The sequence below is a fragment of the Mustela erminea genome, chromosome 12 (assembly GCF_009829155.1).
Source record: "Mustela erminea isolate mMusErm1 chromosome 12, mMusErm1.Pri, whole genome shotgun sequence".
In the NCBI taxonomy this organism is placed as follows: domain Eukaryota; kingdom Metazoa; phylum Chordata; class Mammalia; order Carnivora; family Mustelidae; genus Mustela; species Mustela erminea.
Genome location: NC_045625.1, coordinates 31776729 through 31798113, shown reverse-complemented (window position 1 = coordinate 31798113; position 21385 = coordinate 31776729). Strand labels below are relative to the sequence as shown.

At 48.7% G+C, this 21385-nt stretch overlaps 1 protein-coding gene and 1 long non-coding RNA gene across 2 annotated transcripts in view; one reads left to right on the top strand and one right to left on the bottom strand.

Annotated features, from left to right (window-relative positions):
* COL15A1 (collagen type XV alpha 1 chain) overlaps positions 1–10146 on the top strand; it is a 103247-nt gene extending 93101 nt beyond the window's left edge. Inside the window, exons 36-41 of the mRNA XM_032307715.1 lie at positions 896–1024; positions 1174–1233; positions 1967–2020; positions 5664–5849; positions 7452–7567; positions 8716–10146. Of these exons, the coding sequence (XP_032163606.1) occupies positions 896–1024; positions 1174–1233; positions 1967–2020; positions 5664–5849; positions 7452–7567; positions 8716–8929 (759 nt within the window). The 3' untranslated portion in view covers positions 8930–10146. The remainder of the gene's footprint in view (positions 1–895; positions 1025–1173; positions 1234–1966; positions 2021–5663; positions 5850–7451; positions 7568–8715) is intronic.
* Positions 10147–15770: 5624 nt separating this feature from the next.
* Positions 15771–18217, bottom strand: LOC116571040. The gene is made up of 2 exons (XR_004277662.1): positions 17867–18217; positions 15771–16953 (listed from the first exon to the last, which is right to left on the bottom strand). It is a non-coding gene; the product is annotated as an uncharacterized LOC116571040 (long non-coding RNA).
* Between the last annotated feature and the right edge of the window lie 3168 nt (positions 18218–21385).

The following is a 21385-nucleotide window of genomic DNA, read 5'->3' as shown; positions in this document are numbered from 1 at the left end:
GTAACTTTTGTGGCTGCTCCTAGAGTAGCCAAGATGGACAGCTGATCTTTTCCTAGATGATTTCTAGACGAGAAATTACAGACCCCCATTGCCTCTCATGTATTTAATATTACAACTTTTTTGTTTAATTTTTTATTTTTATAAAAATAAAATCTAATTTTATTTAATTTTTACATTTTTACAATTTATTGTAATTGAAATCTACTTAATTGTACAATCTTTTTTGCCCAGCTGGGCAAAAAAGTTTCCAGACCTAAGTGGAATGGCCCACTGGCTTGCGTTTCTTATTCCAAATGAAAGCAAACTTGAAACTCTTTAAGGACTAGCAGGAGTTGGGGCACCTGGGTGGCTCAGTGGGTTAAAGCCTCTGCCTTCAGCTCAGGTCATGATCCCAGGGTCCTGGGATCGAGCCCCGCATCGGGCTCTCTGCTTGGCAGGGAGCCTGCTTCCTCCTCTCTCTCTCTGCCTGCCTCTCTGACTACTTGTGATCTCTGTCTGTCAAATAAATAAATAAAATCTTAAAAAAAAAAAAAAAAGGACTAGCAGGAGTTAAACTCATTTAACAATGTCACGGCCACCAAGCCATCATACAGATCCAGTGGCAAAATGTACTGATTTTGCCGATGCCAAGACCCAAGAAAGACAACCTTCTGTATAGTTTAACTGTCCTTGTGCCCCTAGAATATCATCTTTCTATTTTCCTTTATTCATTACAGTTCCAATTTGTGCTCTGAGCTAATTGGTGTTTTTGTTTCCTCATAAAGAATTGTCCTTTGGCTATTAGTGAAGTTACATATGTCTCAAAGGCACAAAGAGCCTTTCACTGGCTGTGAGGGGAATCCTGCCACCACTCTAGCGATAACGGCACTGTTGGGAATGGAAAACTTTCTGACAGGTGACAGCATTTAACACCATGGATGACATGCTGCAGAAAGCACATCTGGTCATTGAAGGGACCTTCATCTACCTGAGGGACAGCACAGAGTTCTTCATTCGGGTCCGAGATGGTTGGAAGAAATTACAGGTAAATTCTTAAGCTTCCTTTTAACAAGCAGCCTGCAGATACCCTCTAAAAATAATGATCTACCCCCTGGAAATGCCATTTTTCTGTTTTGGAACTAGGCTGACACTCTCCGGTTGATGTTTCATTTTCAACGTATTGTTTTCTTTCAGCTGGGAGAATTGATCCCCATTCCTGCCGACAGCCCGCCACCCCCCGCGCTCTCCAGCAACGTGAGTAGTTGCCCTGCCTTCCTTCTCACGCCTTTGCTCATCAGCATCCACGAAGTCCCCCTCGGTGTCCAGAACCAAGCTTTCCAACCTCTGCCCGGCCAGCTCTGCATGGTTTAGTCCCTGGCGGAAGCCCAGAAATTCCCAAATGCCAACAGAATGCTCTCACGGGAGAGCAGAGCAGGAACCGTACCCAGAGGGTGGAGGCCTGCTATTTCCATGTCGTAGCTAAATCCTCTTGGGCAATGAGGGGTTTCCAACCCCTCTTGGTCTCAGTTTATTCCCCTGTGAAATCGTGGTTGGCATACGTGGTCTAGAAGAGCCCTTTACTTTTTGCATTCTGACTTCTTTGCCTGATAAGACCATCAGGAACTTCCATTGTCCATTTTTTTTGGCTCTGCAGCAACCCCCTGAGGCACGTCTTGCCATCCCCACCTTGCCTTGCGGGGAAACAGAGGCTCTGAGTTGAAGTGAATAAGTTGGTTCTAAGACACGGTCTTCTGCTTCCTCAGTTCTGTGTTCTCTGTAAAAGATTGAAGAATATCCCCTCCCTTCCTGAGGATCCTGTCTTCCTGGTTGGGGAGGGGGGACCCAGGGAGGGGGAGGCATTAAACTCCTAAGAGTGTCCTAGAGACAATAACAGACAATGCAAAGCATCACAGTTGCCCCTTGGTGTGTGCTGAGGATCAGACTGGATGCTTATTCAGGACCATTTGTTTGCTCTTTTATGTGACAGCCACATCCGCCTCCGCTGATGCCGCTCTCAAGTGTCAGTTACGAGAGACCTGTTGTAAGTACGGTTCATGCTTTTTCCCCCCTGCAGGTGCTGGGAATGTGTCCACCAATGTGTACTCCCCCGCCCTGTGCCTGGAGCCCTCCCCCTTCCCCTCAAGATGCATAGAGACTAGCAGGGGGGGCAACCCAAAAACCAGGGAGTTACGATAGTTGGTAAGTCATTGAGGCGAGGCACACACTGGGTGCTGGGGGAACAAGGAACCTCAAAAAAATCTGCCTTCTTTATTAGAGGGAGCCCCTAAACTAAGACCTAAAGGAGAGTTGAGAGCAGGAGAGAGGCAGGCGGGTGCGAGAGAGTGGATTTGGAACAGCGGGAGGCAGGGGGAGGTACTGGGCATTCCTGGAACAGCAGGTATTTCATCTGGCTGAAGAGGCAGGTTTTAAGGCAGAGAAGGGAGAAGTTTAGTTTGCAAAGGGCAAGGGCCTGTAAGCGAAGCTAAGGGCTTTGACCTCTTCCAGCGGGCAATGAAGAGCTACTGAAGGGTCGCAAACAAGAAAAGAGTCTCTAAGATTGGCATTTCAGAGATTACCTTGGTTATGATGTACACATGGTTCGGAAGGGACAGGCCCAGGAGCCCAAAGACAGTCAGGTGGCTATTGTATTCCTTGAACCAGGATCACAGTGGTGAACATGTAGAAAAATACGATTGGGGAGAAGATAAGAAGGCAGGAGTGACAGATTTGGTCCCCGGTACAGATATGGGGCAGCGGGGATGAGGGCAATCAGGAATGACGCCCAGGTTTCTGCTTGGATCGTCAAGGGTGCTACTTTTCTTCCGGAGGGTCATTGTGTTGCCAGAATGACAGCGCTGACCCCTTTTCCTTCATGAGCTTAAGTGAAGGTGTTTAGATCACTGCAGGAACCTCCTGAAACTCAACAGCAGGAAGTACAGCTTCCTGGGACTCCTGTGGGACTCCTGTCCCTGCTGTTCGTCCGCGCTGGGACAGGGCGGCTTCTGCAAGGTTCTCTCTTCCTGCTGCCTTTCCACCCCCATCCCAACACGCAGACATAGGTCACATCCACAAGCTCGCACGCCACTTTGGGTTGTCTTGGCACTGACCTTGGTCCCAGCTCCAGGGGGTCTTGCAGCTGGAGAGCCCGGTACACCTGACTCGGTCCAGGATCTGTGTGGAGAGATCATCTGCAGGGGTCATCTTGGGCTCATTGCCCACTCCCAGCCGAATCAAGCGTAGCCAGAAGAATGAGATTGAATGTCCTAAGGCCATGCCTTTTTAACAAGGGTCCTGGGACGTTTCAAATAACAAGGCCTGGATTCGCAGCAGAAACGTGTTTCTTGGGGGTGTTGCTGCTCAACAGTCAGGACCCCCTCAGGGGCACAGTGAGTCTGAGCTACCCATAGGATATGTGAATGGAGGCCGCCCAGAAGGAGTCGGATTGGGGGCCTGATCTGGAGGTACTACGGACCTGGGAGACTTCTGCCGAGCTGTGACCTGGGTGAGGAGGGTGATAGGATTCCCAAAAGAGAGTGTGTGCACTGAGCAGGGCTGGAGAGCATAGAGCAAAAGCAGAAAGGAGCCGATGGAAGAATCATGAGAACAAATAGAAGCCATACCCCGAGAGGAGGAAAGAATGCCAAGCAAGGTAGAAGCCAGCAGTGTCAGAAGATGCCCAGAGGTCCATCCAAAGAACAAAACGGTGTCCTCCAAATTTAGAAGGCAGAGATGAGCATATCTGGGTCGTGGAGGGGATGCCAACGAGATTCCGAGTGCTTGAGAGGACATAGGAGGTGAGATGAGGAAAGAGAGACGCGTGGGGAGGTCACCCTTCCAAAAGTTCGACCATGAAGGGAGAAGTTAGGGCAGCAGCTGAAGGAGGTTTTAAAGTAGTATTTTATCCATTCTAAAGTCATGTGTATTTTATAGAAAATCTGGGCAATAAATGAAAAGAATGGAGAAGGAAACAGTACATCCCCAATAACTTTACCAAAACCACAACCACTCCCCAGATCACCCTTTTAACATTTGACTATTGGACTTGTATTGTCTTCATAAAAATGATAGCATGTTCATTATTAAAAATGTCCTGGCTCTTAGAGAAATACAGACATGAGAGCACAAAAGCCCCCCGTCTTGCCATTTGGAAACAGCCATCATTCCAGATAGTTCCTTATGTATCTTTGTTAAAAAAAAAAAAAAAAGGTGGAGATGGATGGGATTCGAGGGATGCATGCACCTGTGCCCCTTCTTCAGGTATCCCCTGGTGTGGGGACGCCATCCTCTGGTGACTGCACTTGTGTGTAGCCACGAGAAGCATGCTGGTTGGAAGGTTGTGGAACCCTAGGGCCTTGTCCCTCGGGTGCTGGTCCTCAGGTCAGTGGGAAGGAGGAAGACAGAGCCTGTGTGTGAGTCTGGAAGTTCGGTGGCCTGAAAGTGGTCTCGGTGAGCGAGCAGCGGGCTGCAGCTGCCTCCTCATCCTCAGGCTGGTGCTGGGAGGGCTGCGGGGGAAGGCTTGTCTCAGGTAGGGGGCAAAGGGTGTGCTTGACCTGGACCTCTACCCAGCTTGACGATGCAGGCAGAACCAGGGATGGAAAAACAGGAAGAAACTGGGAGGTGTGGCATGCGTGGTCTCTTCTCTTCAAAATGGGGAAGGAAAGGGGTGGCGAAACAGAGAAGAATGTCCCAAGAAGCACAGGGGGGACTGCATGGGATGGTCTGAATGTTGTGGTTCATGGCGGCCAGACCCTTGCTGAGTGGGAGAATGCCAACATGGCGACCCTTGGTGTCGGGCCATGTAGAAGCTTGGTGGTGGGGACGTTCAGCCCAGAGAGGCAGCTCAGGAATGGGGAGAGAAGCGCTGACCACCTCCTGCCTCACCCCACAGGGCTCATTTCGTGTCTTTTGGTTTAAGACCTTTTGAAATATTTTTCTTTTCTGGGGACTTGGGCCAGCCCTCTCCGAGGTGACATCAAAGAGGGAGAGGGTGACTCCTGGACACATGCCACAGAATGTATTCCAGAGGGCACAGCACAAAGGCTGGGAGAGAGGCATGGTTTTGGGAAGAAGAAGTGTGGGAGAAAACAGACTATGGAACGACTTTTATTTTGGCCGCTGCCCAAGGTGGCAGGAATGTGAGGCTCGAGTTACTGTGTGACCCCTAGTTTCTAAAAGGGTCTACCCAGCAGTCTTAGCCAGAAATGTCCTGACTTTCTCCTTTCAGTGCCTTTCCCTCTGGACCCTCATGATCAGCCCCAACCTACTCGGGGAATAAAGGAAAGGGCAAGGCCAGCCAGCGTGGTGGAGTTCTGGGATCCAGTACCAAAGCTGGCTTAAATCCCTCTTGGAAGCTGAACTAGGGCAGACCCAGGAGTCTCCAGCAGATGGCCTACACCCTGGGTTCAGATCTCTGAAGTGCTTGCTTTTGTTTTGTTTTCTGCTATACGGAGGACATGGTCACCATCTAGAGTGGGTCAGAAAGCTGTAGCCTGCTGCTTGGGCTCCGAGCTCCCTGCCCCAAAGATGGTCAGGTCAGGGCTGGAAAGCCTCCCTCAGGCAGAGGCTGAGGGACACCACCTGTAGCACCTTCCATCCTAGGGAGTCCAGGGTCTTATCAGCAACCTGAGATGGGTATGCAGGTTGGAGTTGGCTTCTAACTTTTAGCTCTCACTTAATTTTCACAGCTGCACTTGGTTGCCCTGAACACGCCGTTTTCTGGGGACTTCCGAGCTGATTTTCAGTGCTTCCAGCAGGCCAGGGCTGCGGGGCTGTTGTCCACCTACCGGGCCTTCCTGTCCTCCCATCTGCAAGACCTCTCCACGGTTGTGAGGAAAGCAGAGAGATACAGCCTTCCAATAGTTAACCTCAGGGTAAGCATAAGTATTCTTCCCATTGGCTGCTGGAGGCACTGGTCTCACAGAGACCGAGATCGTCAGAGGCATGCTGGTTCCAGACCCTGCCTGTCCCTGACTGGCTGTGTGCCTGGGTGGGTCAGTTGAACCTCTCTGCGCCTCGGCTTCCTGACATATACCATGGTCCTTCCTGCTTAGATCGTATGACTCTCGGAGCAGACCAGTACAAAGTGCTTTCTACCCATCATCTTAATAGACACTTCCAATAAAAAGGAGTTATTCTTTCCTCAAATCATCATATGTGGAAACTGAGGCACAAAGGGAGAGAGGAATTTGCTGAAAATCACTAGAAACCAGAAGTCAGGTCCTTGATGCCCAGTTTGGGATTCCCAGTTCCAGAGAGGAGCTGGTGAGCACTGGTCCCAGAGCAGAGCCCAATTGTCCTGGCCCCTACTTTGGTCCTCTTGGCACATCCAAACTGCCCAAACCTGGCAGGTATTTCTCTGCCCCTTTTTGCTGGCAAGGCGCGGCCTTGTAGGACCCCTGTTCCACCACAGAAATGGCTGGTTCCTTTAATTCCATGAAGGGACAGCTCTGTTACCGCTCACATGCAGCCTGGACCCTGACCTCTCACTGTATTTCACTTACTCTGAGACCTCCAAGGCCCCGTGACCCGTCGTGCTCCAATCTGGTACCTCCAGACGCCACACCTGGTCCTTTCCTTCTCTTTCCCTGAGATTCTGTTCTGCCACATTCACCCACTCAGATGACCAGTATTCTTGGAATACAGAAAACTGAAGGGCACTAGGCTCCTTCAGCAAAAGGAGTGAGAGGGTCATCTCCATACAGTGCAGTTTGGCACAAGCCCTGGCACAACTCTGAAGTTCAGTATATATGTAGAAAATTTTTTAAAAATAAAAATTAGTGAGGCACCTAGGTGGCTCAGTGGATTGGGCCTCTGCCTTTGGCTCAGATCGTGGTCTCAGTGTCCTGGGATCGAGCCCCGCATCGGGCTCTCTGCTTGGCGGGGAGCCTGCTTCCCTTTCTCTCTTTCTGCCTGCCTCTCTGCCTACTTGTGATCTCTCTCTCTGTGTGTGTCAAATAAAATAAAATAAAATCTTTGAAAAAAAATTAGTAAAGACCTAACACACAGTTTTGATGGGGGGGACCTTTATATGCCTATAATAAGAGAGATTACCTCAAGAAATAAACAATAAAAGCAAAAGCGTTCAAGGATGGATTGTAAAATCAAACCACAAACATTTCCTGAGTTCCCAGTCAGTCCAGGTTCTGGGCCTGGGGCTGGTGGCTTTGGCATGGGGTGGCCTCTAGGCTTTAAAGAATGAATAAATAGGGCACCTGGGTGGCACACTTGTTAAGCATCTGCCTTCGGCTCAGGTCATGATCCTAGAGTCCTGGGATCAGGCCCTGCATCGGACTCCCTGCTGTGGGAAGTGTGCTTCTCCCTCTCCCACTCTCCCTGTTGTGTTCCCTCTCTTGCTGTCTCTCTCTCTGTCAAATGAATAAATAAAATCTTTTTTAAAAAATGAATGAATAAATAGCTAGTCCAATAGCAGGCCCATAGCACAGTAACTCCAATGAAGTATTCTATCTCTACAGGGCCAAGTACTTTTCAACAATTGGGACACAATTTTTTCTGGCCACGGAGGTCAGTTCAATACACATATTCCAATATACTCCTTTGATGGCCGAGATGTGATGACGGATCCTTCCTGGTAAGTTGGGGGTAAGCCCTCAAAGTATACGGAGTGATAGACAGTTTTAGGAGACATTCTAACAATGAGATGCTTTTACCTACCCCCCTCTGGGCTGTTGCTAACACAGAGCCTCAGCCATGCAGCTGAAGGCCATAGAGACAGCCGGGAAACCTGAGACCAGTCCCTTAATAAGGGACCTTTCAAGTTTCCTCCACATTATGAGCCTCAGTGGCCTCACTGTGAAATGGACAAGATGATCATATCTATGCCACATGATTGCTGTGAGCATAGAATGATAAGTATGAGAACATCTAGCATGCTGTAGACACTCAGCAAATAGTAAGGAATGCTGTTCTTCATGATCCTTTAACCCTGTGCTGTGAGCTGTACTCTAATTCTTTGGAAATGGCGTGTGCTATTAAGATTAAGACAACTTGGTTGGGGTGCCAGGGTGGCTCAGTCGATTGAGTATCTGACTCCTGATTTTGGTTCAGGTCTTGATCTCAGGGTCATGAGTTTAAGCCCCTCATTGGGCTCCACACAAGGCATGGAGCCTACTTGAAAAAAAGAGAGAGAGAGATTAGAACAAGTTTGGCAAAGCTTTCCTCAGTGTCTACCCTATGCCAGGCCAATGCCCACCCAGAAGGCATAGTAATAAACCTTTACAAGGCTCACAGTCTACAGGGGAGGACAGTCACCACATAGCTACAGTTCTAGATGGAACACTGTAATTGTAAAATGGAGTAACAGGTATAATGATGGGAGCACAGAGGAAAGCTTTTTCCTTATAGGGGGCTGACAGTCAAGAATGCTGCCTGTAAGAGAAGGCATTTAGGGGACTTTGAAAGACCAGAAGGAATCCCTGGTCTGAAAATGAAAGAGAAGCCACTCCAGACTATGAGACCTTATGAGCAAAGGTTCAGAGTCACAAAAGCAGAGAGTATGGTCTGAGGACAGGTCCAAGCTGGGTGGTGATAAAATACAGGGTGTTTAGCTAGTTGGAAGGAGTGACGTTCCCCGTGGTGGGGAGAGACTATGATGTGGGGTCAGACCATGAAGAGCTCAAGAGTTGGACTTGATTTGTGACTTAGGCCTATTTGTTCTTCAATGAGGTACGCCACAAAGAAGCAACATCTCAAAAGTAATGTGGCACAATTCCTTTGCAGGCCCCAGAAGGTCATCTGGCATGGCTCCAGCCCCCATGGAGTGCGTCTTGTGGATAACTACTGTGAAGCGTGGCGAACCGCTGACATGGCTGTCACGGGACTGGCCTCCCCACTGAGCACGGGGAAGATTCTGGACCAGAAAACATACAGCTGTGCTAATAGGCTCATAGTTCTGTGTATCGAAAACAGTTTCATGACAGATGCCAGGAAGTAATGACCTTCCAATGATTCATAAGGGTTTCCCAGTTTTTCTTATGTGAAGAGTTGACACTGAAATCTAAAAGGTTTAAATGTTGTAAATATTAGTTTATTTTTTATTACACATTCATCACAACAGCAACCAAAGAAAACATACCTCAATACACTCAAAACTGAAGACAAAAAGGACTCAGATCAAAAATAAAATCTGATCCATCTATTGGTGCTAGATTTTGCAGGAGGTCCCGTGCGGTGTGGACACGTTCCCACCACGGTTAAGAGCGAGTTGAAAACAAAGGCCGCCTGCATTCTTCAGAAAGGAATTTCTTCCTTTAACCATTGTTGCTGAGTGTAAGATGTCCTTCATGTTTTCTCACAAAGTCAGTGTTTAGACATGTTACCCTTTCTAAGTTATGTGCCGACCGAAGGCCTTATTCTTCACGCATCTGTAATACGTATCCGTCCTTTGCTGTTCGTACAGAGACAGAACTGCTCAAAGGATCTCATTTGTATTTTCTGATATTACCAGACTTTAATGTTTATTTCCTAAACTATTATTGCCATCATGCTTTAGGAGTTTTATATTTTTACACAATCGTATTTTAGTATGGTATCTGTTTATATAACTCTGACTTGCTGGAAAAGTTAAGCACCAAATGATCTGAAACTAGAAAAGAAATTGCGCCTAATGGCTATCTTTCCCTTGGAGGCCCTCCTCCCCACCCCCAGCCCCCTGATTGTATGACTTCCTTGGGGCAACACTTGAGAATTTCAACTACCATTGAACCAACAGGTTCATGAAGATGAATTTTCTGAGATGCATATATCTTCGTGCTGTATACTTTGATTTTTTTTTTCCATGTAAGTGAACATAAAAACATCGTTTCCAGGCACTTTCTTCTGTTTGACTCTCTGCCCTCAGTTCCTTTATTCTCCACCGCTGATGTGGAAGTGGCCCTGGGGCGAGTTGGGTCACCCTGCCGCTGCCACACAGCCCTCGGGAGATGATCAGAAAGCAGGAGGATTTCCCGTCAAGCTCTTCCGGGCCTGCCTGTTGTCTCCCCCTTGGTGGGGGCAGCATGGGGTGGGCAGAAGAACCCCAGCCCAGGAAACACGGTGAACTGTGACTGCAGCAACACGTGGCCTTGGGCACGTCTGCTGGGTTCTTTCAAGGAGGTTGGCATAAAAGAGCCCTAATATCAGCTGCCAGTTATTAAACATCAACCTTATTATATGGCCCATTTGCCTTTCTTAATAACCCTGCAAGGTGGGTATTTTTAGCTCCACTTTACAAATGGAAAAAAAAAAAAAAAAAGTTGAGGCTCAGGAAGTCCCTTGTTCCTTGTTCCAGGTGGCCTAGCTGGTGAATGGTGGGGCTGCTTTCAGACTTGGTCTGTGTCAGCTCTTTGCAAGGAACCCCTGCAGGAGGCTGCCTGTCTGCTCTCTCCAGCTCTGAGTCTGTGATGTTCTGGCTCTTGGCTTGACCCTGCAAGAGAAACAGAATCACCAAATCCACCCAAATAGTCCTTGAGGTAGGAAGGAAATTGAGGACAAAAAAAAAGCACACAGCTCAGAACCTCCACTTTAGGGGCTTCCTAAATGAAAGAGTGATGAAGAATGTCTAATGAGTCACAGAATAAAAGGCAGTTACAGGTCAGAAAGTCCCAGAAGTGGGTTGTTGAGGACTGTCCCACCTACCAAGTGACAGGGGGCTGGGAACTGCCTGGCATGGACGGGAACAGAGAGAGAAGCGGGGCAGGAGGCACCTGAGGTCACGACGTGAAGACGCCATCCATTTTAGTCAGAGCCCACCACGGCCGTGGGTCACAAAGTGGGCAGGGCAAGATGGGAGTTCAGAGAGAGCCAGAGGAGGAGAGACTCCTTCCGCTAACCCCAGGAAGGGAGGTGAGTTTCCTGCCCTGGCTTCTCAGTCCTGCTTGGGCGCTGGACTCAGTATAACCAGCTGGTCCTCCTGGAAGAGGCCCCGAAACAACCCAAGCTCTTTCAGTCTCTGAGAATGAAGGTCAAAATCCTGGGCATCCAAGACCCTTCCCTGAACAGCAGCTTTAATGTCACTTGCCAAAGGCCACCAGCCTGGTGTCCTCGTGGGTCACTTCAGTGAGTCACACAGGCTCCTCTGCCAGGCTGTTGTTCGTGTCCCACCCCATGTCAGGACAGCTGTCACCACCATTTGCAGATAGCCAGTGTAGACTGCTTCTTCCGCAACATCCCCCGGTCCCCTAAACCTGTCTACCTCTTGCCATTCCTCCTCCTCTGAGCACCTGGGGTTCTCGTCACACCGTTGAAACACAGAGGCTGAAAGGTCTCTAAGCCTCCACTCTACTCCTGGATGACCTCAGGCCAAGAAGTGGACTGATGCTCTGAGGTAAATTAAGGGAAGGAAGTATGCCATGGACAGCTCATCTTTACAGTGCTGGAGGCCTTTGGGTACTGGATCTGAGTCTGTGTTATAGACTCTCAAGGTCTGAAGCCCACCGCGTCCAAGGTCCCCCATCTAGAAGCAGAACCAGAATGACAGAAGCAGCTGTCGACCTATGCGAGGGGCTGGGCCCCATGAAGAGGCAGACTTTGGAGGGCCCAGAGGAGCCGAGAGACTAATGAGGTATGGGGCATGGTGGAGACAAAGCATGAAGGAGAAGGTCCAGGTGATACTTTCTGCCAACATGAGCATGACCACGTGCTGGTGTGGAAGGGAAACTGAGGAAACAGGAGGCTGGATCCCAAAAGCCACTCTCACGTGTCCTGCACCTCTGGACTTTGTATGGCGGGTACTACAGTGTCTGAACCTGTGGAGAGTGCCAGAAGGAGACCGCATGGACTTTAGGGAACTGTCAGCAATCCAGCACAGATGAACGCTAGTCAGTAAGGGAGACACAAGCCAAATTCATAAGCCAAAAACACAGAACAGCAAACACACATGAAGGAATGTATTGGTTCTGGAAACCAGGAGGAAGGACGGGGAGTACAATAGACTCAAATGATGTGATCACTTACTCTTTTCTGTGTGTGCGTCTGTGTGTGTGTGTGTGTGAGAGAGAGAGAGAGACAGAAAGACAGAAAGAGAGAGAGAGGCTGTCTGTCTCATGTCTTGCTTCTGCTTTTCTCTGTATTTGGTCTTCCTTCCCTCCAGGGAGGAACAAGAGTTCTTCATGTGGTAGGCGTAGTTCACAGACATCCCCAACCTTACATTGCCCCCCATCCCACCCCAGAGGCTGCTGGCCTCAGAGGATAGAGACTTCTTCTCCCTCCTGGGATTCTGTGAATTCCCAGAAAGGACTTGATCCGTCCCACGTGTGTTGTGTGTCTGAAATGGATCAGCAGCTCCACCCAGGATGAACCGTGCAGAAGGAACAGTTCCTTCACCCAAAATGTGAGGGTTACACTGACCAGAAAAAGGGGACTCGGGAAGTTGAGAAAACAACAAACCAGCAAATAAAAATTCCAGCACACACAGGGAAGGGCCGAGTGTGGGGGATGTGGCGGGGGTTGAGGTGGGTGAGAGCACACTGGCCTTGAATTCGAGGATGAGGCATTTGAACTTGATCCTGCAATTGGGAGCGCATGTTGGGAAGATTTTAAAAAGGTGAGATATGGGATCAGGAAGGTCTTTGTTCGAGAAAAATCTAGTAGATCTTTTGTTTATTCTTTCAAACATTCGGAAATACTTTGAATGATGAGTTTGCACCCAGGACTAGGTTTGGATTTGGAAGTACAAAGACAGATGATGCTCCCCACTTTTTAAACCCACCAAATGCCTTCTCATACCACCGACTATTGCACACCTCCTGTATATCTCCTTCTCCCTCAAGTCCACAGAGACCTCCCCAGTGGGGACATGGACATGGGTATAACCTCTGCCTAACCTAGCAGCTGGAGAAGTACTTTTCTGTTTATGCCTTGAGCTCCTGGGTCACTGAGACCCCACTGAGCCCCTCACAGCTCTTTAGTCCCCACTGGCTGACTTTCCCTTTTGTCTCCCACTTTATACTTGGCCTTGCAGGGCAGTCGAGTATAGGCAGGCCTTAGTTTGGGTTTGAATTTGAGCTCTGCCCCCAAAGAGCCTTGGAATCATCGGCAAGTTATGAAAAATCGTCCCCTACACTTAACCTTTTTCCCTGAAGCTGCTTCTTCACCCAGAACACAGAGATAGCAATGGAAAACCACTCTCTGTTAAGTTGCTGGAAGCTCTAGAAAGGGTTTTCTCACACTGAGTAAGCATCCGTAAGTGCTCGCTGTCTTTGGCCTGATGTTTCTTGGGAAGGAAGAGCTGGGGGTCTGGCCTTGCTCGGTGATGTCTTCTGATCTGCCTGGTTTCTCGGTCTGACATCAGGCCCAGGGCTCGGGCTCCACCTGTAAACCCTAGTACAACTATACCTGCGGTGAAGATCCGCTGCCCCAAGCCCTTAAGTGGGTGAGAGGCCCAAACTTCTGGCTACCGTCACCCTCTGCTCCTCCTGGTAATCCAACAACTCGTGCTATCATCTGGCTATGCAGGGGCTCCCAGATTCCGCTCCGCCCTGGGACTGGATTCCACCTGATTGACAGGAGCACGTGCTACAGCGACTATGAAATAGTCTGATGAGTCCCCGGCCTGCGCCTGCCTGGCACCCTGAGTTCCAGAAAGTACCCAGAGTGTCCTGTTATCTGATATGTCTGTAGAGGAGATTGTCTGTCTCCCCCTCCCCCAAGACTTGCTCTTTTTCCCCTGGGCCTTCTCTCAGTGAATGGCACTGCGGACCCAGCCAGCAGCCAAGGAGTCATTTATCTCGTCCTCCTCTCATTCATTCAACAAATATGGACGGAATGCTTCCTTAGAAGTAGCAGTAATAACAGCAGCAACAGCAACAATTTAAGAAAAAAAAGTAAAGGTAAATGCTAGGAAGGTTGACAAAGTCTAGATATGTCCACAATGGCTACTTCTAGTCCTCTGAATGTCACAATATTTAACCAGTATCTCAGGGCAGCTCTGCTCTGCTGTAGGTGTTGGTCTTTGAGACACAGTGAGGTCTTGACCTCTCTCTTACCTTCTGTGGGATGGCTGCTCGCACCTCCAGGCTGATCTCCTGGCCTCCGGCTTCCCCCTCCAGCTTCTCCTTCACACCAGGAGAGAGAGCTTTCTAAAGAGCCTGCCACACTCTGTCATTTGCGTTCCCCCTTGGATGAGCGTTCATTTGCAAGCAGTTTATGTGGGAGGTGGTCCCGGGACACACCCGACAGGGAAGTGGGGAAGTGAGACAGAGAAGGCAAAGCAGGCTCTAAAGGGGGCATCCGGTCACCACGGTGGATAACCAGATCATGTCTCCTCTCCGGAACTCTGGGAGCCTGTATTCAATGAATAGACCCCCACAGAATTTCCCATCTAAGGGACAAGGGAGCTGTGCTTATGATACACCAGCCATCACTGGAAGGCAGGGGTGCATTAAATTCCAGTACTTCTGAGCAGCTGTGCCCAGGCAGAGTGGGCTCAGGCTGCCAGAGCAAGCCCTTAGGACAGACTCTGCAAGGACAGGTTGGAGGTCTCTGGGCCGGGCACCGCAAAACCTGCAAAATCAGGCTCCACCTAATGGGAAGCCGCACGGGTTTTATTCCAAGAACAGCGCCCACCAGGCAGAAACCTCGAGAACTTTTTGGGAGACAGAAACCTGGCATGAGGGGGTATGTGACAAACACGACAAAGGTAGCATCTGCCTGGGACTCTGTCCCGCCACTGATTTCCGCAGGACCATGCCAGCAGGGGCTGGAGGCAAATGTGCTCTGGGTGCAGCTAGGAAAGCTCCCACTGACCTGTGCGACTGCTCGCAGCACTCTGAAGACCCATCCCTCTCTTTCAATACAGACTTTCTTGTTTACAAATACCGGAGAATGACAAGCATCTGTTAGTCATCCGAGGAGATTAAGTGGCCTCAACATGGAACCAGAAGATCAATCAGAGCCAAAGAAGAAGAATTATACAGAAAGCAGGAGGTAATTTCTAAAACAATTCAAGTGTTTATTTCAGTGAAAAGACAGAGCGCAGAAGAAGCACGGAGTAGAATACTGGGACACCGAGAAACAATCCTTGGAAATAAAATAATTGTATGCGCCCCCACATCAAATAGAACTACGGCATATACACTATTGAAAACTGACTTAGTGAGGTGTCAGATAAATTCATAAGAATTAATACAATCCCCTCAGAACACAGACAAAAAGATAAACTTATCACATGAAACATAGAGAGGAAGATAGATATAATATTCCATATTTATGTAATAGCAGTGTTAGAATCAGAAAGAATGGATAGACTTTTATTTATTTATTTATTTATTTTTTAGGATTTTTACTTATTTGACAGAGGGAGATACAGCAAGAGAGGAGAACAAGTAGGAGGACTGGGAGAGGGAGAAGCAGGCTTTCCACTGAGGAGGCAGCCTCTTGATCACAGGACCCTGAGATCAGGACCTGAGCCGAAGGCGCTTAATGACTGAGCCACCCAGGCTCCCATTTTTTTTTTTTTTAAACTGTCTACACCCAACTGCGACCTCCTCTGGGGGACCCAAGCCCAACCACCTTTCTTAGTGTCCACTTCACCCCACCACAAATTCTTCCTTTCTTGCCAGACAGCAGTAGGAGTGTAAGTACCTCCCTTCTGCCCCATTCCCAGCTGGAAACAATGCCAGCCATCCTACCTTTCACAAAAGTCTAAGGGCAGTTTAGAAAATGATAATCCGCTTGGGAACAGCAGGTCTCTCAGGGACCCCCTCTCTATGGCTGACTTCTTGGCACCTCCCCGGTATTTGGCTTAGGGGGAGGGTTGTTGCTTATTACAAACATTGCTCTCCCCACAAAGCAGAGGATTCTGGCTCTAGCCCACCTTTTTCTTCTCAGTCCCAGTCATCTTATGAAGATTAGAAAGGAGGCCTGGAGGACAGTTGATGGGCACATTCTGACACCTTTTCAGTAAACCCCAGCAAGGGAACCTGGTACTCTGGGGTGTGGAGGGGAAGGGGCAGCTCTCTTGAGATGGTGGATGCTTAGAACCTTGTCTTCACCTCTGGGCTTTAGCTGGAATTCCTAGACAATAAAAACCCCACTGAATATCCTGTTACCTTTGAACATTGGAAAGGGGACAGGCTTGCAAAGATCTGGGGGAAGGGTGTCCCAAGAAAGAGGAACGGTAAAGGTAAAGGCCTTGAGATTCAAACTCGGCTGGTATGTATTAGGGGGAGAAAAAAACTGGTAGAGCTGAAGCAGGAGGCAGTGAGGGGGAAGACAGTGCCAGCAGAGGGAGGATGGGAGGAAGCCACAGATCACCTAGGCTCCTGTCCACTAAGGTAAGGTGTTTGGATTTTATGTGTAGTTGCTCTGAGAAGCGACTGCAGGGTTTTAAGCAGGAGAGGGACACAAACTAGCTTTATTTATTTTTTGGCAGAAGCAAATTATACAACTGAATGCATCATTATGATATTTTCCACTGTCAAAGAACACAAAACCAGCATTGACTCTTCACATACACCAAGAGAGTCTCACAAACTCGTACTCGCCTCCTGCTGGTAGCATTCATTTTATTACTGACATAGATACAACTATCTAGATGTTTGCTCTCAGCAGATCTGTTAGGTTTGACAGTGTATGAACTGATTTTTTGTTTTGCAAAAACCACTGTGACTTCTGTGTGCTGAATGGACTTGGTGGTGGCGGAGGCAACGTTGGAGGCAAATGGCATGCTCGGAAAACTGTCACAGTGATTTAGCCAAGACACCAGGTCGTTCTGGGCCCCGGCTAAGCCGAGGACATAGTGAGAAGTGGGCAGATTTGGGCTGGGTTTAGGAGGAGCCTCCTGAAAGGGCTCCATAGTCAGAGAAGGATTCCTGGGATTTGGCCCTGGCCAGTTGGCTGGATGGTGTCCCCACTTCCTGGTACGGGAATGACTCCCCCAAGTCGTAAATCATGGTTGGTTGGTTGTTTTCTTCCTTGTTGTATCCCCAGGATCTAAGAGATCCAGCAGTTAGTTGGTGCTCAATAAATGTTGTTGAGTAACTGAAAAAGCAACAACTGGGCCAGGTTATAATTACGAAGCCGAAGAGACCTACTCATCCTCTTGCCATCTATGACTAAATGATGCGTGAACCCTCTCCCTGTACGTTTGCAAAATTGTATTTTTAAAAAATGGAATGGGGAAGCAGTTCCGGTTGTCATTAGCCAACTACCTACACCCGATCCTTCCGGAGAAAGGCGGGAAAAACTCACTTCTCTGGCAGAAGAGCAAATTCCCCTACCCTCCTCTTGGTCCTGCCTCTTGCGGGACTTAGAAGAATTCCACTGAGCAAACCAGACCTCCTAGCAGAGGACTGTCTTCTCTGGCCACAGGCCTGGAGGAGTGTCCATTTCCTGGGGGCTCAGCTTCCTGGCCTGAGCTGGCTTGAAGAGCCAAGAGATGAGGAAGGTCCATTCAGGCCCTGGGCTGTGCCGCATTCAATACTGCTCCAAGACAAGATGCTTCGTCTTTATTCCCATACTCTCCTTCCCAGCCCCAGCCCTCTGCTTTTGCAATTCTTCAAGGAAAAGGATCACACGACTCTCTGTACCCTTGGCATCTCACCGTGAGGAGAAAGACCTTCTCTTGTATCTGTCTGCTGATCCCCTCCACTTTTAAACAGCCCAAATTTGACCAAAGCATCCTTTTCGGTAGTGCATAGACGGCCCATTCTAGCATCCTGACATCTTTTGATGGAGACTTCTTGGAACTGCTGCTGACAGCTCAAGGCCTGGAAGGCCTACTTCTCCCCCAGCAAAGAGGAATCCCCGAGGCTCTGCACCACCTTGCCCGAGCCAGTCCCCCCTTTTAGGGTCTCTTTCCTCATTACCTACAAATCTCTCGTGCATGCATCAGTTGCTGTATTCGTCACCCTTCTTTGGTTGTGGGACAGAAATCCAGCTAACCCTCACTTACCTAGAGAAGGAGAGTTCCTGGTGCTTGTACCAGGGCGGGAGCTGGGGGCGGGGGACCCTGGGACTGGGATCACTGCGTCCAAGTAAACAAATTGTATTGTCAAGTTTTTCCACTCTGGACTCTCCACGCCTTTCTCTGCACTCATCTTGACTTTTCTGTGTGCTTGGGCCTCATTTTCTCTTACGTGGGATGGCTTCATCCTGGCGAGGATAGGGCACAGGAAGCATGGCCACCCGAAGCTCCTGACCTGTTCCTTAGCTCAGCGAGGCCGAGGCCGTGAGGACGCCGCTCTTCCTCTGGGCGCTTAACCTGATGTGAGCCCCAGAGGCCGCTCCGGCCGGCGTCCCCCAGTCTCCGCCCCCAGTCTCCAAGGCTGCAGGACGAGATTCTGTGATTGGTCAGGCTTCGGTTGCGTCATCACACGGGAGTGGGGGTGGGGGGAAGGGGGGAGGTGTCCGGAACCTGCGTCCGGCAGCCCCGCCAGGACCCAGCAGATTTTTGAGGGAGGGGAGGGGAGACTGCACTTTCCGCAAAGAAAGTCGGGGAAAGGAGCCGGGCAGGCAGACACAGCAGGAGATCGGACTGAAGGCAGTCCGGGGACCGGAGAGAGAGTGCGCGCTCAGGCTGGTGTGGTTTTCGTTGCTCACTTCCACCAGAAATGTGCAGGTTGCGGGCGGGAATGGTAGTGAGGAAGTGAGCTCTGCGGTTTCCTTCGCGGAGACGCGTACGAGCGAGGGGTTAGCGGTGAGAGGAGGTCCTGCCCTCGCGCAGCAGCCCGCGGGAGGCCGGGGGAGGGGGGTGGGATCCGCTTCAGGGGATGACTCAGTGCGGTGTATACCGTGCCTTCCTCGGTTCTGCTCTGTCCAATTCTCCAAAGCCAAAAAAATAGGAAGTGTGGCAGACTGGATTCTTTTTAGCAGCAGTACACTTGGGTTTGTTTTCGTGGGCATGAGTCCACTGGAAAGCAATTATTTTCTCTTTGCCTTCTTGCTGCATCAGAGAAATGGAGCAATTTTAAAGAGATTTCAAAGAAACAATTTTGTAGCTTACAAAATGGAATCACAGAGGGACTGCCAAGTTGGCTGTGCTGGTATGTCAGGACTGGTTCTTTAAAAGAAGAAAAAAACTGTGTATATTTAAAGTGTACAACATTTTGACATACATATACATAGTGAAAGGATTACTACAGTTAAGCTAATTAACATATCCATTGCTCCATTTGTTACCATTTGTGTGTATTTATGTGCGAGTGTGTGGTGAGAGCACCTGAGATCTACTCAGCAAATTACCAGTATGCAATACTATATATATATATATATTTTTTTTTTTTTTTAAGATTTTATTCATGGGGCATATTCATGGTGGCTCAGTGGGTTAAGCCTCTGCCTTCGGCTCAAGTCATGATCTCAGGGTCCTGGGATGGAGCCCTGCATCTGGCTCTCTGCTCAGCAGGAAGCCTGCTTCCCCCGCCCCCATCTCTGCCTGCCTCTGCCTACTTGTGATCTCTGTCTGTCAAATAAAAATAAAATCTTTTAAAAAAAGATTTTATTCATTTATTTATTTGTCAGAGAGAGGGAGAGCACAAACAGGGGGAGTAGCAGGCAGAGGGAGAAGCAGGCTTCCCACTGAGCAAAGAGCGGGATGTGAGACCCCATCCCAGGAGCCTGGGATCATGACCCATGCAGAAGGCAGATGCTTAACCGACTGAGCCCCACCCAGGTGTCCCTACAATACAATATTATTAACTATATTTACCGCCCTGTACTTTAGATCTCTAGAACTTATTCATACCACATAAGTGCAACTTTGTACCCCCTGCCCAACATCTCCCCATTTCCTTGCCCTCCCCACCTCCGGTAATCACCTTTCTACGCTCTGCTTCTAAACTTTTTTTAGATTCTACACGAATGAGATTGTGTAGGATTTTTCTTTCTGTGTCTGGCTTATTCCACATAACATAACATCCTCTGGGTTCATCCATGTTGTCAGAAATGGCATATCTCCTTTTTAAGGCTGAATAATATTCCAGTGTGTGTGTGTGTGTTTAGGTTTTTTCCATGTTCTGGCTATTATGAATAATGCAGCAATGAACATGGGAACATGGGAGCACAAATAGATCTTCAAGGTACTGATTTCATTCCCTTTGGATACGTACCCAGCAGAGGGGTTGCTGGATCATATGGTAGTTCTAGTTTTAATTTTCCAAGGAGACTCCATACTATTTTACATAATGACTATACTAATTTACATTCCAACCAATAGCATATAGGAGTTCCCTCTTCCCCACATCCTCTCCAATATTAGTAATCTCTTGTCATTTTGGTAATAGGCATCCTAACAGGTGTGAGGTAATATCTCACTGTGGTTTTGAGATACATTTCCCCCATGATGAGTGATATCAAGCATCTTTTTCATGTGCCTTTGGCCATGGTGGTTGTCTTCTTTGGGGAAAATATCCATTCCAGTCCTTAGCTCATTTTCAAAATCAGCGTTCTCTTTTGTGTGTTTGTTGTTGTTGAGCTGTATGAATTCTTTATATATTTGGGATAGCAACCCCTTATCAGATATATGGTTTGCAAATATCTTCTCTTCTGTAGGGTGCCCCTTCCTTGTGTTGATGGTTTCCTTTGCTGCAGAAGCTTTTTGGTTTAATGTAGGTCCACTTGTTTGTTTTTGCTTTTGTTGCCTGAGCTTCTGGTTTCCTATCTCAAAAAATCATTGCTACAACCAGTGTGTCAGGACTTGCTCTTGATCATATAGCTTCTGTGAAAGTCACATGCTAGAGTCAGGAAATATCTTACAGATCACAGCCAACCTGTCACACAGCAGAAGAGGAAACTGGGGCCCAGAGAGGGGAAGAGAGTGATTTAAAGGTCCCTTGTGAGTTTGAGGCAAAGTGAAGTCTCACACCAGGTCTTCTGCACTGTTGCTCCTGAATCTTGCCGCTAAGTCACTCATTTGCCGCTAAGTCACTTATTTGCTTCATAAAGTAAATAATGGAGCGTCTCCTACAGCATTGCTTCTAAATGTCCTTGAAGACAGTTGATGGGAAATTTCAACCTGCTCCTGCAAGGGAAATTGCTAAATGAATTCGATTCTTGCATGCCAAAAATATCTCTGCAAAGATGTGCCTCTGTACTTGTTTAAACACGGGACACTTGAATTCAGCCATCAAGGACATGCCCCGGCCTCCCAGGGGCCTTCTGGATCTCTGAATTCCTGTGGTCTGAAGGCGGTGTCCCTGAATCGACTCCTTGACAGTGTTTTTGTCATCTCTGGTACCTTCTGTGTTCCCCCATCCTGACTGTTGTGCCATGATGCTCAGACTGGCCCCCCTTGACCTGACCCCCCCTTTCACAATGAGGCCACGTGGGTCCCTTGCTTTTCCAGACCCACCTGGCTCTGTGCCCTGCACCCTGATCCATCTGGAACACAGCACTGGGTTTTCTTGTGCTTTGGCTCCCAGGTAGGTTAGGCCAACTGGCTAGAGAGGGGAGGGAGGGAGGAGTGTGAGTTCGG